Consider the following 14966-nt stretch of genomic DNA (forward strand, 5'->3'; position numbering starts at 1 on the left):
CTCTCTGTGTTTCTCTCTCGTTGTGTGTGTCTCTCTCTTTGTGTCTCTCTCTCTGTGTCTCTCTCTCTCCCGCTCTGTGTGTGTGTGTGTGTGTGTGTGTGTCAGTTTCTATTTAAAGAAATCCCTCACTCGGATATCAAAGCTCGTATTGATTCTCAGTAGGTGTAGGCAGCCGATATTACAGTTTGTACGAGAGCGCTGTTAAATTCTCGATTCCGATTGGTCCGAAGCTGTCGAATCGTTTTCCTTAAAATCAGCTCTGACAGTTTTGCAGCTGCAAATTCGACCGTTCGAATACGTTATTGTTTCTATAGCAACAAGCTCACTTGTACGATGGGCCCTCCATATGAATGGCTTTTTTTTTTCTTTTCTTTTTTTTTTTTAAAGAAGTGTAAATGTGGGAAGGAGTCTCCAGTGTCAGTGCTTGGTAACAGCTAGAGGTAAATCTGTAAACTTTCCACCACACGAAAGTCTTCAAGACGGCGGAGTTTGCACTTTCCTTTTTTGACAAGCTTTATTGATTTCAAGACGGAGAAAATTTGTGCGCCTGGTGAGGGAACTAACTTGTTTTGCAGATGTTCTACGACATGCAATGTAACTAGAAATGGATTTTTTTTTAAAAAGTAACAAAAAATTGTTAACATTGGAAAATCGCTGTTGTGACATCGCGTTGTTGGAAAATAACCAGGTGGTAGGAGTAATCCTTGTCATGTTCAGACACATCACACCACCCGCTCATTGATTGTTGTCCAAAATCAGCACATCCCCCCAAATGTTTTATTCCATAATTCCATTGGATTTGATCAAGTTAATGGATGACTGAACGTTTAAATAATAAGAGGACAGCTTTGAGGATTTAAAGCAGCGTCTAACAAGTTCTAATGGTACAAGGACACCATGAAATGCTGACAGCTTATCTTTTTACTTCTCTCTTTTTCTGTCGTTCTCGTATCATTCCATTATCACACTGATGGAGTTGATGCTTGCTTTCCTTCTCATATGTTTTTCTCCAGGAGACGTCGTTTGTCCAATTTAGGCCGCTTGAGAGATAAGAGAACGGAGCGAATCTGTTCGTTTAACATTCATAGTGTTTCGATCGGATTTTCTCTTAACAACCTTGACCCCGTTCACCTCGGTGACCTTGTAATAGACTAAACAACCGAATCACTTCCTGGTCACAGGATCAGACTTGAGTTTGATTGACAGATCCTATGAATAGTGCACAGGGGGGAATCGGGAAACGTGGAAAGACAAAATCCATGTCCTGAAGTCCCATCTGAAGTGCCAATCAGCTATCTATCTCACACACACACACACTGTTTGTATCATATCATCGAAACATTCTTTTTTTTATCTGTCTGTCTGGAGGACAGGTGACAGGCACATGCTTCATTACGGTGTAAATAATTTACTAGGCTAGCCTGCCGCCCCACAAATGAGCTTTCCAAAAGTGAGCGAGAGAGAGAAAGAAAGAGAGATAGAGGTCTGCGACGTTCTCAAATTAAATGTCACATGGGCGGCGTGTGGGTATGCGGGTGGAGGACTGGAGGCTAGATTAGGAGGTGATTGGAATTGGAGATGAGATAATGAAGACAGAAGTTAATTTATTTTCAGGTGAGGAGAGTGTTTTATCCTTCATACACACACACACACACACATACACATACACACACACCACACAAAATTGACTTCCAAAGACTTTTCCAGTCAGCGTAGCTCTCAAATTGCACCTGCTACAACATTCACTACTCTTTCATTCATTCATTCATTCATTCCACATTTCCTACTTTCACCACTCTCCAGCTAGACTCTCACACTACTGCTACATACTACAATATAAGCATTGGTTCATTCATTCATTCATTTATGCTATTCAGCATTTCTGACAGTATCACTCATAAAAACCCTCACTCATTCATTTGTTTTTTCATTCATTCATTCATTCATCGAGACTGCATACTGCATTACAATCTGCTCTTTCCATCACTAATTTGCTCATTTATTCCCCCTGTGGACTCTGATACTATCTTATAAGCTGCTAATTCATTCATTCATTCATTCATTCATTCATTTTGTCATTTCTTACGTTCTACTCTTTATGAACTCTGATACAATGTATTACATTATAAGCTACACCTTTGTTCATTCATTCATTGTTTCTCACTTTCACTACTCTGATACTGCTTACTACATTGTAACCTGTTCATTCATTCATTCGTGCCTTAATTCACTTCATTTATTACATGTTTTTGACTTTCACCACTCTACAGTTCCTGCTTATACATGCTGCATTATACACCATTCATTCATTCATTTATTCATTCATTCAGCATTTCTTGTTGTATCATTCTGTATCATTCATTATAAGCCATTCATTCGTTCATTCATCCAGTCAGTCAGTTAGTCAGCCATTGTTTCTTTCTTTCACCACTCCCCCAGATGGGCTCATATAATACATAATACATTATAAGCCACTATGTCTTTCATACATTAGCCACTCTTCCATTTTCTTTCATTCGTTTATTCATTCATTCATTCGTCATTGCTTGTTTTCACCACTCACCAAATTGAGTTTTACACAACGTACTTCAATATAAGCCACTCATTTATTTATTAATTCATTCGTTCATTCATTCATTCATTCATTCATTCATTCATTCATTCATTCATTCATTCATTGTTACCTACTTTCACCACTCCCCAGATGGGCTCATATAATACATACTACATTATAAGCCACTGTGTCATTCATTAATAAATTCATTCATTCATTCGTTCATTAATTCTTTCATTCTTACTTTCACTACTCTTCAGATGAACTCTAGTAAACATACTACATTAGTCACTCTTCCATTTTCATTCATTCATTCATTCATCATTGCTTGTTTTCACCACTCACCAAACTGAGTTTTACACAACATACTACAATATAAAACACTCTTTGATTGATTGATTCATTCATTCGTTCGTTCACTGTTACCTACTTTCCCCACTCCCCAGATGGGCTCATATGGGCACATACTACCTTATAAGCCACTATGTCTTTCATTCATTCATTCTTTCATTCATTCATTCATTCATAAATAAATTAATTAATTAATTCGTTCATTTATTATTTCATTCTTACTTTCACTACTCTTCAGATGAACTCTAGTAAACATACTACATTAGTCACTCTTCCATTTTCATTCATTCATTCATTCATTCATTCATCATTGCTTGTTTTCACCACTCACCAAATTGAGTTTTACACAACATACTACAATATAAAAGACTCTTTGATTGATTGATTGATTCATTCATTCATTCATTCATTCACTGTTACCTACTTTCACCATTCTCCATATGGACTCAGAATACCGGTCTGCAGTTACACTCAGCATGAATCCACTTCCTTTTTTCTCTCTCTGCGAATAGGAATAAGAATAGCGGGGTGCCTTCAGCTCTAATTCTGTCTCTTACCAGTCAGACACATCCTGCCCCGTCCAAGGCGCTGACATTAATTCTTTGATTTCCTGTCTGGAAACATCTCACTGTGTTATATAAGCTCTTGCTGACATTTTCTATATCTGAGCAGTCTGAATGCTATCAGCAATCGAGAATCTCACCAAAGTGCCAGTTCACGCACTCAGACTCGCTCGGTATGTGCGATGATGGAAAAAAAAAAAAAAAGAAAAGAAAGACTTCACTTTCCCCTGATGATTTTTATAATAGCTTAAGATACTGATGAACTTAATGGCTCTAATTGCTTCACTATTACCAAGAGAAGTGGTTTTCCATTCCCGTCATGCTCTCTGTGTGGTCAGATCCGCTCTCCTTTCTCTCCGGCCCTCCCTCTTATATTTCACATTATCTGTGTAATGAACAGCGGTTATAACTCTCTGGTTAGATTCCGGATAGATATAATAATGCGGTAATTGTCTCCGAAGCCCAGCTCTCATGTATTCACCAGCGCTTCAGAGACGATCACCTTAATTAACCCTGTAAGTGTGTCAGACTTCGGGTTGCCAGATTGTGCTGAGACAGGGAAAACTCATTGGGATGGAAAATCCCCTGTCTGTGTGCTGATTGAATCCATTTGTCTGGTTGGTCAAGGCTGTTTCATAAAGTTGCATTGCCTGAGTGGTTAGATCTGAAAAATCCATTATTGAATTGGGAGCAGGAGAGTCTGTAGTTTCACAAAGGCAATTTTATATTCTAAAAAAAAAAAAACATTATAAGAAAGGTTTGATAATGTTCTTCCATATAGAATGAATTCTCATTTTAACTTATAGCATATATTATATTATATTATATTATATTATATTATATTATATTATATTATATTATATATTATTTTATACCCCAGTGCTATTGAATTCTCAAATTTGATTGGTCAGAATGTGTTGATTAATTTTCTGTAAAATCAGTTCTGACAGTAGTGCAGCTGCAAATGACGGGTTTGTATGAATGCAAATCATTTCTATAGCAACAGCTCATTCACAGGGACTTGTACGGCAGATGCGCCACATAATCTAAGACTAATAACAAACGGATTCTAAAAAGCGCGCCAACAAAATGTTTCATTGTTGATGTGTAAGAAGATTTATTTGATGTTCTAATAGAAGGAGTCTCCAGTGCGAGCTCTTGGTAACAGTCAGAAGTAAAGAAGTCATTTGAAGTTTTTCGCCACAGGATAGATAGTGCTTTTTGTGATATAAATGATAACATAAGCAATAACAGAAACTTCTTTCGTGAGTACATATTAAAATGTAAATATAAATGGATAAAAAAGGTACGGTGTGTCAATTTTTTTTATAATTAAAAATGTAATAAGTGCTAATTGTTTGACACTTCTGCAGGTATCTGATAACGCACTGGTGGCCCTCGTACCAAAGCAGGTCACTGCGTACAACTCTGTTAACAACTCCACTGTCTCCAGGACGTCTGCTAGCAAATACGGTAGGCATCTTGGTTGTAATTTGAGAAATATGTGACCGATTTATGTCTGACAGTGCATGTATGTGTCTGACTGCGTGAGGATTTTTTTAAAAAAAAGGAACCACTTTCATAGAAAGGTAAGAGCAGACTGAGTGAAATGAAAAGCATGTCTCATCAATAACTGGCCAGAAAGGCAAGAACCTGAGAGGGCTTTACATGAAGAGAGTCGCCTTCACACAACAGCGGACGGAGGAGAAAAATGAGTCTCTTTGCACTTGACTTCCCTCCTGAGACGTGGCTGTCCGACTCATATCGCCCAGCATGCTATTGGATCCGATAAAGTAGCAGATCAAAGGGCCGGGGCAGCGCGAGCACTCTCCAACACACATCAAATAGAGCATTAACAACGTCTCATCTCCATAGTCTTTCACTTCGGCTCCAAATTAGCCCTAAATGAAGGGAGAAAGGCTGTGTGTGTGGCAGACACGTCCCAGGGGGTGAGATGGGAAAGTGAGAGAGTGGATGCCACACATCTTTTTAGTACCTTTTTAGAATTAATTTCAAACGAAAGGGAGCTTTTTTCAAATGAGCTGAACTGGAGATGCTCTTTGAACTAACGGAGGACAAAAGACAGAGAACCAAGAGGAAAGACATGAGCTCATTATGCTGCCTTCCTCTCGGCATCCAAACTCCAGCGTGTAATTTACCGGCGAGCGTCTGAAGACTGAGGTCTGGCATGCAGAGCGGTCTTCGGTGTTCGGGGATTTGTAGAATGTTCAAGGTGCATAGAGCTGCTTTACAGTGTTGCAATTTGGTTGAATTATTAATAACCTTATTAAAAAGCTCACTTGGTTCTCACAAAGCCTGATAAAGCTTAGAGCAATGAAATTTTACTAAGTTTTACTAAGGTTAAAGGACTATGCAATACTATACCATACCATACTATACACAGGGTTTGCAGGTTCTTGAAAATCTTAATTTGTCTGAAATTACATTTTATATATTATAATTAAAGGCCTATAGTATGTCATACTATACTATAACATTTTACTATACTATACTGTACTATACCGTGCTATTCTATACTGTACTATACTATACTGTACTATACCATACTGTACTATACTGTGCTATAGTATACTATACTGTACTATACCGTCCTATAGTAAACTATACTGTACTATACCGTGCTATTCTATACTGTACTATACTATACTGTACTATACCATACTGTACTATACTGTGCTATAGTATACTATACTGTACTATACCGTCCTATAGTAAACTATACTGTACTATACCGTGCTATAGTATACTATACTCTGCTATACCGTGCTATTCTATACTGTACTATACTATACTGTACTATACCATACTGTACTATACTGTGCTATAGTATACTATACTGTACTATACCATCCTATAGTACACTATACTGTACTATACCGTGCTATAGTATACTATACTCTGCTATACCGTGCTATACTATAGGACGGTATAGCATACTGTACTGTACTATACCGTCCTATAGTACACTATACTGTACTATACCGTGCTATAGTATACTATACTCTGCTATACCGTGCTATAGTATACTATACTGTGCTATACTGTACTATACCATGCTATACTATACTATACTGTACTGTACCATGCTATAGTATACTATACTGTGCTATACTGTACTGTACTATACTGTACTATGCTATACTATACTATAATGTACTATACCGTGCTATATTATACTATACTATACCACACTGTACTGTACTATACCATGCTATAGTATACTATATTACACTATAATATACCATATTTTACACAGGGTCTGCAGGTTCTTAAAAAATCTGTACTGTACTATACTATACACATGGTGTGCTGCACTATACTATACTATACTCTACTCTACTATACTATACCATGCTACACTAAACCATGATCTGCAGTGCTACACTATACTATACTATATTACACTACACTATACTATAGTATACCATATTACACTATAATATACCAGATTTTACACAGGGTCTGCAGGTTCTTAAAAAATCTGTACTGTACTATACTACACACATGGTGTGTACTACACACTATACTATACTATACTATACTATACATGGTGTATACTACACACTATACTATACTATACTATACTATACTATACCATGCTACACTAAACCATGATCTACAATGTTACACTATAGTATACTACACTATACTATACCATTCGACACTAAACCATGATCTGCAATGCTACACTATACTATACTATACTACACTACACTATACTGTACTGTGCTGTGCTATATTATACTGCGCTATACTGTGCTGTGCTCTATTATATTGAACTATGCTGTACTATACTATACTACAATGTATCATACCATACCATATCTAAGTGTAGTCCCTTAATTTTCATTTGTAATATGTACTTCAGACACATAAATAAATTTAAGGACCTGCAGATCCCCTGTTCTTAGCATTATCAGGCTGTGAGAACCTAATACACAAGTGAGGGTATTAATAATTTACCCACAGTGCAAACCTGTAATTCAACTACTGTATGTGCACATTACAGTCTACAAAAACCCAAACCCGCTATGCTGAAGACTGCTCTGCATGCCAGACCTCAGTCTTAAGATGCTCACCAGTAAATTATACCAATAACGTCCTGGATTTTAAATGTGAAAACAGTATAGAGCTGATGGAATTTATGGTAATTTTTTTTAATCCTGTTCCAAAACTGTCAGTCCCCTTATCTACATACACATCCTGTCCTTCTTTTCTGTGTGTCCTGATTGTCCTCCATCTTTCTTTTCTTTCTTTTTCCGTTTCTTTGTCTTTTCCCTCCGCTGGTCAGGAACAGTTTTGCTGTCTCTCAGCAGAATTGTTCTCTCTCTAGAGAAATTGATTTCTGCTGCATCTAACACAGTGAAAGCTCCATGTGTATGTGTGTGGGGTTTTTTTTTCTTTACCAGATCAGGCGTTTTTGCTGATCAGTTCTTTTCACGCTGCGTAAACATTCCCTGACCTCCCTGCCTGTTTTTTTTCTTTCTTTCTTTTTATTAAATGTCATGCTCACCCCTGCCGCTGGTGGAGCCATAAAAATTTCATCTGCCTCGACACCTGTTCTGTCGGCCAGGGCGAGCATCGGAGACGTGATGAAAAATTAACTAGCCGTACGTGCTAAAACATTCATATCCAATCTTCATCCCAGTGTGTGAAGATAGGCCCGGATTCAAACCACCGAGCACCCAGGTTGATGACCCTCTGGTGATCACCACCTGGGATCTTTTTTTAATCTCGCTTTTTTTCTTTCCTCCAGAAAACATGATCAAATACACAGGCAGCCCAGACAGCCTGCGCTCTCGTACACCCATGATCACACCTGACCTGGAAAGTGGAGTCAAAGTTTGGCACCTGGTGAAGAACCACGAGCACGGAGACCAGAAGGAGGGTGACCGAGGCAGCAAGATGGTCTCCGAGATTTACCTGACCAGACTGCTGGCTACCAAGGTGAGCTTGTTTCTCCTCATCAGGCCCTGAAAGATGCAAAGGATCAATAAAATGCACTTGTTTAGCACGCCATATTTTCTCTCTCACGGTTAAATGGGTTATTCACTGATCGTTTTCGTCAACGATCATCACAAAAGCTATTTCGTACTGACAAAATATACAAGATACTGTATTGGCGAAGGATAAATTGTATCTCTGTGCCTCAAACAGCCTCAGCTGGAGAGATGTGGATCGTTTAGTTGTGATTATTTGTTCCAAACGTGCCAATTTGTTATTTTTAGTTATACAACCTGGGTCACAATTACCTGCAAGAGAATGAATCATGAAATTATACACTGTAGTTCTGTTGTAAATTGAACCAGGGACGTTAATCTCATTCAGGACTGTCTGCTATAAATGACCAAGCAGGCCTAAGCCTCGCAGTGATGATCATCAAAACATCAGTGTAAGGTTTTTTTTTTGGTTATCCATGTCAGATTTTTGCTGTTAACAAATGTCCTGAAAAGAATGAGATGGATTTTTCTGGATCCAAGCACAATACCTTAGGGCGGCTGTGGATCAGGTGGTAGAGCGGGTTGTCGACTAATCGTAGGGTTGGAGGTTCGATTCCCGGCCCACGTGTCTCCACATGCCGAAGTGTCCTTTGCACTGAACCCCAAGTTTGAACCACATTGAACCCCAAGTTGTTCCCGATGGCAAGTTAGCGCCTTGCATGGCAGCTCTGCAGAGATTGGTGTGTGAGTGTGTGAATGGGTGAATGAGAACCAGTGTAAAGCGCTTTGTAGAACCGCTAAGGTTTAAAAAAAAAAAGCGCTATATAAGTGCAGACCATTTACCATATTACCACCACCAATGGTTGTAAGAAAAATGCACAGAATGGTATGAAGAAGCAAGCAGCGATTTCTGGGGCTGATGTCTTTCTAGCACAGACTGTAGATTCAGGTAGACTATCAGTGACGCTCGTGTCTGATGATGTCACGATGTAGTCGGGAGTAAAATGTTGAATAGCGAAATCCAAAAACGCAAAGCAGGAGTAAGTCAGTAGTCAACAAACAGACAGAGGTCGATGGATTGCGTGAACAGGAAAATCCGATTGGGGAAAAAGGGATAGTGTATATCTTCGGAAATAACTAAATGTCATGAGAGATTGTAATGAGTGCGACTCTAAATCAGAAGAATGGACAGAACCGGGAAGTCAAACTGGATGTCTGTATAAAAGTACATAGCACAAAGGATTTGTGTCACAGTGACACACCCTTTAGAGTGCTGAGGATGGTACCGCTTGAAGAACCATGGAAATGGTTTTGTACCTCAGTTCCACACGGACATTCTCGCTGTGGTTGCTGGGACTACGGTTGCTGCGGTGGCCTTGGGACTGCAATTACCACATGCAGTTTTACACTCAGGTCTCCTTTAGTGAACAGTGGACTAGTTCAAAAACAGACTTCATATACAAACAATAATGAACTTTACTTTACTCTCACACGATCCGTTGTCACCCATATGAGGACGGGTTCCCTTCTGAGTCCGGTTCCTCTCAAGGTTTCTTCCTCATATCATCTTAGAGGAGTTTTTCCTCACCACCGTCACCACCGGCTCGCTCAATAGGGATAAATTCACACACTTAACATCTCTATCCTGTCTTTATATGTTTCTGTAAAGCCGCTTTGAGACAACGTCCATTGTTAAACGCGCTAACAAATAAAACTGAATTTAATTGAATAGACCCGCGATGGACTGGCACCCCGTCCAGGGTGTACCCCGCCTTGTGCCCGATGCTCCCTGGGATAGGCTCCAGGTTTCCCCATGACCCTGAAGAGGATAAGTGGTATAGAAGATGCATGGATGGATGAATTGAATAGATTTGATCTCGTTTTGGTGTGGATATTTTTCAGACACATTATCAGTGCTGATTGAGAAAGCACACGTGAAAAAGGTGGATTATTTACTCTAGCAGGGGTTTTTTTCTTTCTTTTTTTTTTCCTTCGAAATGCCTTTGGAAGAGAAACTAAACGTAAATAGAGTATAAATACACAACCGGACAGAAGGCCGAACGTAACTGTAGTGTTTGTTGGTTTTTTTTTAATCTGAATGAAATGCTTCCAGCATTTCTGTTTCATGTTTGGTATTCGGAGGCAACCCTTAAGTTCTTAACAGAAATTGCGAACGCGGATGCCGAGCTGTCTTTAAGCGTGTCGATGCGGGTGTGTAATAGTTCCTCAACACATATTATAACAGTGTCATTGTTGAGCTACCTTACACATTAGCCTCGCGGCTAATATCACGACTAGCCACCACCGATCCTGCTCTTTAATGTATATCTTCTCCTAATTGTGGTTCCCAAGTTTGTATTAAATCTAAAGGATGCGAGCTACTAGAACATAATTTGTAACAACAAATCATTTTTATTTCTAACACTTCTGATTGATTATATGCAAGAAGCAGAAAGCGGTGGGGGTTTTTTTTTGCTATGACAAATCTCTTCATATGTACATGGGAATGTGTGAGCGTGCGCGCATGTGTGTGTGTGTGTAAGGCTCCATCATCTGTCATTCTTGTGTTCTGTGTGCCAATAAGCACCTACGAGAAGCTCAAACACATCCAACACATACATTTCTACGAATGCCAGACAAATCACCAGCGCCTGCCTGATTCCCTGCCCAGTGTGTGGGCCGTGTGTCATCGCTCAGATGGATTGTTTTTTGTTTAATAACAAGTTTATTATGCCGCCAGTTCTCTTAGTGAAAAATGATTGGTATGACAGTGCTGTAATTGACTGTTTCCTTTTTTCGCATCTCCAGTAAACACCTTCAATCTTCCACCAGCACGTCATACTCGCCCCTTTACTGTCTCCGTATTCGAACGAAATAAAAGACGCAGCAAGGGTTAATATCGCTCGCTTAAGGCTTCCCTCACTGTTTTTTTTTTTTTATTCACTCCCTACCTGTTTAATCCGTCCCCTACTGTGAGTGTCCCTCACTTTTTCTCCAGCTTTTTACTTCTCTGCATGTATTTAAACCTTCTAATTGAAAAGAAAGAAAGAAAATACCCACCAGGTTGCTTTATCACGTCAGCCTGCTCGGCTCTGATTAGCATGCTCTTTTTTTTTTTTTTTTTTAAAGCGTGCACATCTTTAAAACGGCAGTAAATAGCCGACCCCGGTTCCCCGTCGAGTAATGATGATGTCAGCCGTCACACGGGACGACATCTGTCAGAACCCTTAACGTGGCAAGCGGGAAATATGTATTTTCGTCTTCGTAGGGAAAAGATAAGCTGTCAGGAATGTGGGACACAGCAGAATTACTGCTGAGATTGTCAGCTAACAGGTTTTTTTTGGGCTTATTCCCAGTACCCTCTCAAGCAAAATAGGATTTTGAGAACTCATAAGCTAAGCTTTCTGATTTCCTCTCTTTTTTTTCACTTTCACTATCTCCCCTCCCCGTCCCATCCTCTTTTACTATATCTCTCTGGTTTTCCTCTCTGTCGCTGCTTCACGTCCTATCAGTTCACGTAAGTGGATTAGATTCCCATCTACTTCTCGTGTCCTTAAAGTTGACAACATTAAATGAAATTACAGGTCATTGGTGCGCCGTGGGCTGTGATCCAGCTGCATAAAGAGGCTTAGGCAGATTTGCCACCTGTCCCCAGATGATATTAAACATGATGTGCAAAAAAAAGGAGTGATTTCACAGTCATAGCACTGGATACACTGACATCAATACGTCTAATAATAATAATAAAAATAATAATAATAATATGAAGAACAATCGTAATAACTCCTATGAAGTCTGTATTCATAATGCATTATAAATGGGACGTAGTGTCAGGTTACATAGCATTTCAAAATTCTCTGTTCATAGAAAACTTCGTCTCAATCCTGTATTTATAATTCATTATTAATTGCGCTGTACGTATATAGAGTTACATGTAGCGATCGACCGATATTGTTTTATTTTTATAACTGATACCGCTACCGATTATTTGCATGTTTATGTGCGCGATAACCGATATGCAGAACCGATATTTATTTATTGTTTTACTTCTGTTTCTGACACAATGATTACAACACCACTGAACTGAACAGACCGTTTTATTTATAACAATCTTCTCTATTTCACTCCCTCCTTGCATCCAAAACAAAACAAAAACAATTCTTATTTATACGTCAATAAATAGAGGGGTCTGATAGAGTGCAAAAAAGAAACAAATAAAGCACTGTTACCGAAGTGTCTTTTTTTTTTTTTTTTTAAATAAAAGCTTCGATGAGGTAAACAGATTACGTGACTGCATGAGTTTCTCTATTTCTTAGCGCCGAGCTGCTTCAACTACAGTGAGGGAAAAAAGTATTTGATCCCCTGCTGATTTTGTACGTTTGCCCACTGACAAAGAAATGATCAGTCTATAATTTTAATGGTAGTTGTATTTGAACAGTGAGAGACAGAATAACAACAAAAAAATCCAGAAAAACGCATGTCAAAAATGTTATAAATTGATTTGCATTTTAATGAGGGAAATAAGTATTTGACCCCTCTGCAAAACATGACTTAGTACTTGGTTTAAAAACCCTTGTTGGCAATCACAGAGGTCAGACGTTTCTTGTAGTTGGCCACCAGGTTTGCACACATCTCAGGAGGGATTTTGTCCCACTCCTCTTTGCAGATCTTCTCCAAATCATTAAGGTGTCGAGGCTGACGTTTGGCAACTCGAACCTTCAGCTCTCTCCACAGATTTTCTATGGGATTTAGGTCTGGAGACTGCCTAGGTCACTCCAGGACCTTAATGTGCTTCTTCTTGAGCCACTCCTTTGTTGCCTTGGCCGTGTGTTTTGGGTCATTGTCATGCTGGAATACCCATCCACGACCCATTTTCAATGCCCTGTCTGAGGGAAGGAGGTTTTCACCCAAGATTTGACGGTACATGGCCCTGTCCATCGTCCCTTTGATGCGGTGAAGTTGTCCTGTCCCCTTAGCAGAAAAAAAACCCCAAAGCATAATGTTTCCACCTCCATGTTTGACGGTGAGGATGGTGTTCCAGGGGTCATAGGCAGCATTCCTCCTCCTCCAAACACGGCGAGTTGAGTTGATGCCAAAGAGCTCCATTTTGGTCTCATCTGACCTCAACACTTTCACCCAGTTGTCCTCTGAATCATTCAGATGTTCATTGGCAGTCTTCAGACGGGCATGTATATGTGCTTTCTTGAGCAGCGGACCTTGCGCGCGCTGCAGGATTTCAGTCCTTCACGGCGTAGTGTGTTACCAATTGTTTTCTTGGTGACTATGGTCCCAACTGCCTTGAGATCATTGACAAGATCCTCCCGTGTAGTTCTGTGCTGATTCCTCACTGTTCTCATGATCATTCCAACTCCATGAGGTGAGATCTTGCATGGAGCCCCAGGCCGAGGGAGATTGACAGTTCTTTTGTGCTTCTTCCATTTGCAAATAATTGCACCAACTGTTGTCCCCTTCTCACCAAGCTGCTTGGCAATGGTCTTGTAGCCCATTCCAGACTTGTGTAGGTCTACAATCTTATCCCTGACATCCTTGGAGAGCTCTTTGGTCTTGGCCATGGTGGAGAGTTTGAAATCTGATTGATTGATTGCTTCTGTGGACAGGTGTCTTTTATACAGGTAACAAACTGATATTAGGAGCACTCCCTTTAAGAGTGTGCTCCTAATCTCAGCTCGTTACCTGTATAAAAGACACCTGGGAGCCAGAAATCTTTCTGATTGAGAGGGGGTCAAATACTTTTTTCCCTCATTAAAATGCAAATCAATTTATAAAATTTTTGACATGAGTTTTTCTGGATTTTTTTGTTGTTATTCTGTCTCTCACTGTTCAAATACATCTACCATTAAAATTATAGACTGATAATTTCTTTGTCAGTGGGCAAACATACAAAATCGGCAGGGGATCAAATACTTTTTTCCCTCACTGTACATATCAAGCGTTTATGTAACACGTCTCATTTGTGCATTAATTGCTGTTATGTTAAATAAAGTTTATCAATTAAAGCAAAGCAAGTATACTTAGCTTTACCGTTGTTGACGCCGTCTCCCCTCAGATGCAGTGCTGCATGCAGTTCTCAAAACGCCCACAAGATGGCCATTTATCAGTGGATCCGATACTACAAAACCGATATCCGGTTATGGAAAAATGCTTAAATATCAGGGAAAATATCAGTAAAAAACGATTATCGGGCAATCTCTAGTTACATTCATAACACTCACAGTGTCAGGTTACAAAAAACTTTATAAATACAAGATTTGGTAAAACATCCTATGAGTCCGATAATCATAATACACTATAAATTGGATGCAAGTAGTTATAGTTACAAGCATAACACTTTCATAATATTAGGTTACATAACACGTTATAATATCTGTTTTTTTTTAAAAAAAAAAAACATTTGGTAAAACTTTGTATGATTTCTGCATACATAATGCATTATAAATTAAGCATAAATCTACATGCATAACACTTGCATTATATTAGGTTACACTTTATACACTTTATAATACAAGAATTGGTAAA

At 39.1% G+C, this 14966-nt stretch overlaps 1 protein-coding gene across 2 annotated transcripts in view; it reads left to right on the forward strand.

The window, feature by feature from the left end:
- Positions 1-14966, forward strand: part of plxna4 (plexin A4) — a 346384-nt gene that overhangs the window by 314106 nt on the left and 17312 nt on the right. For both annotated transcript variants that reach the window (XM_017494514.3, XM_047162222.2), the window contains exons 27-28: positions 4842-4941; positions 8246-8436. In XM_017494514.3, coding sequence (XP_017350003.1) covers positions 4842-4941; positions 8246-8436 — 291 coding nt within the window. The remainder of the gene's footprint in view (positions 1-4841; positions 4942-8245; positions 8437-14966) is intronic.

The sequence above is a fragment of the Ictalurus punctatus genome, chromosome 19, assembly GCF_001660625.3.
Source record: "Ictalurus punctatus breed USDA103 chromosome 19, Coco_2.0, whole genome shotgun sequence".
NCBI lineage: Eukaryota > Metazoa > Chordata > Actinopteri > Siluriformes > Ictaluridae > Ictalurus > Ictalurus punctatus.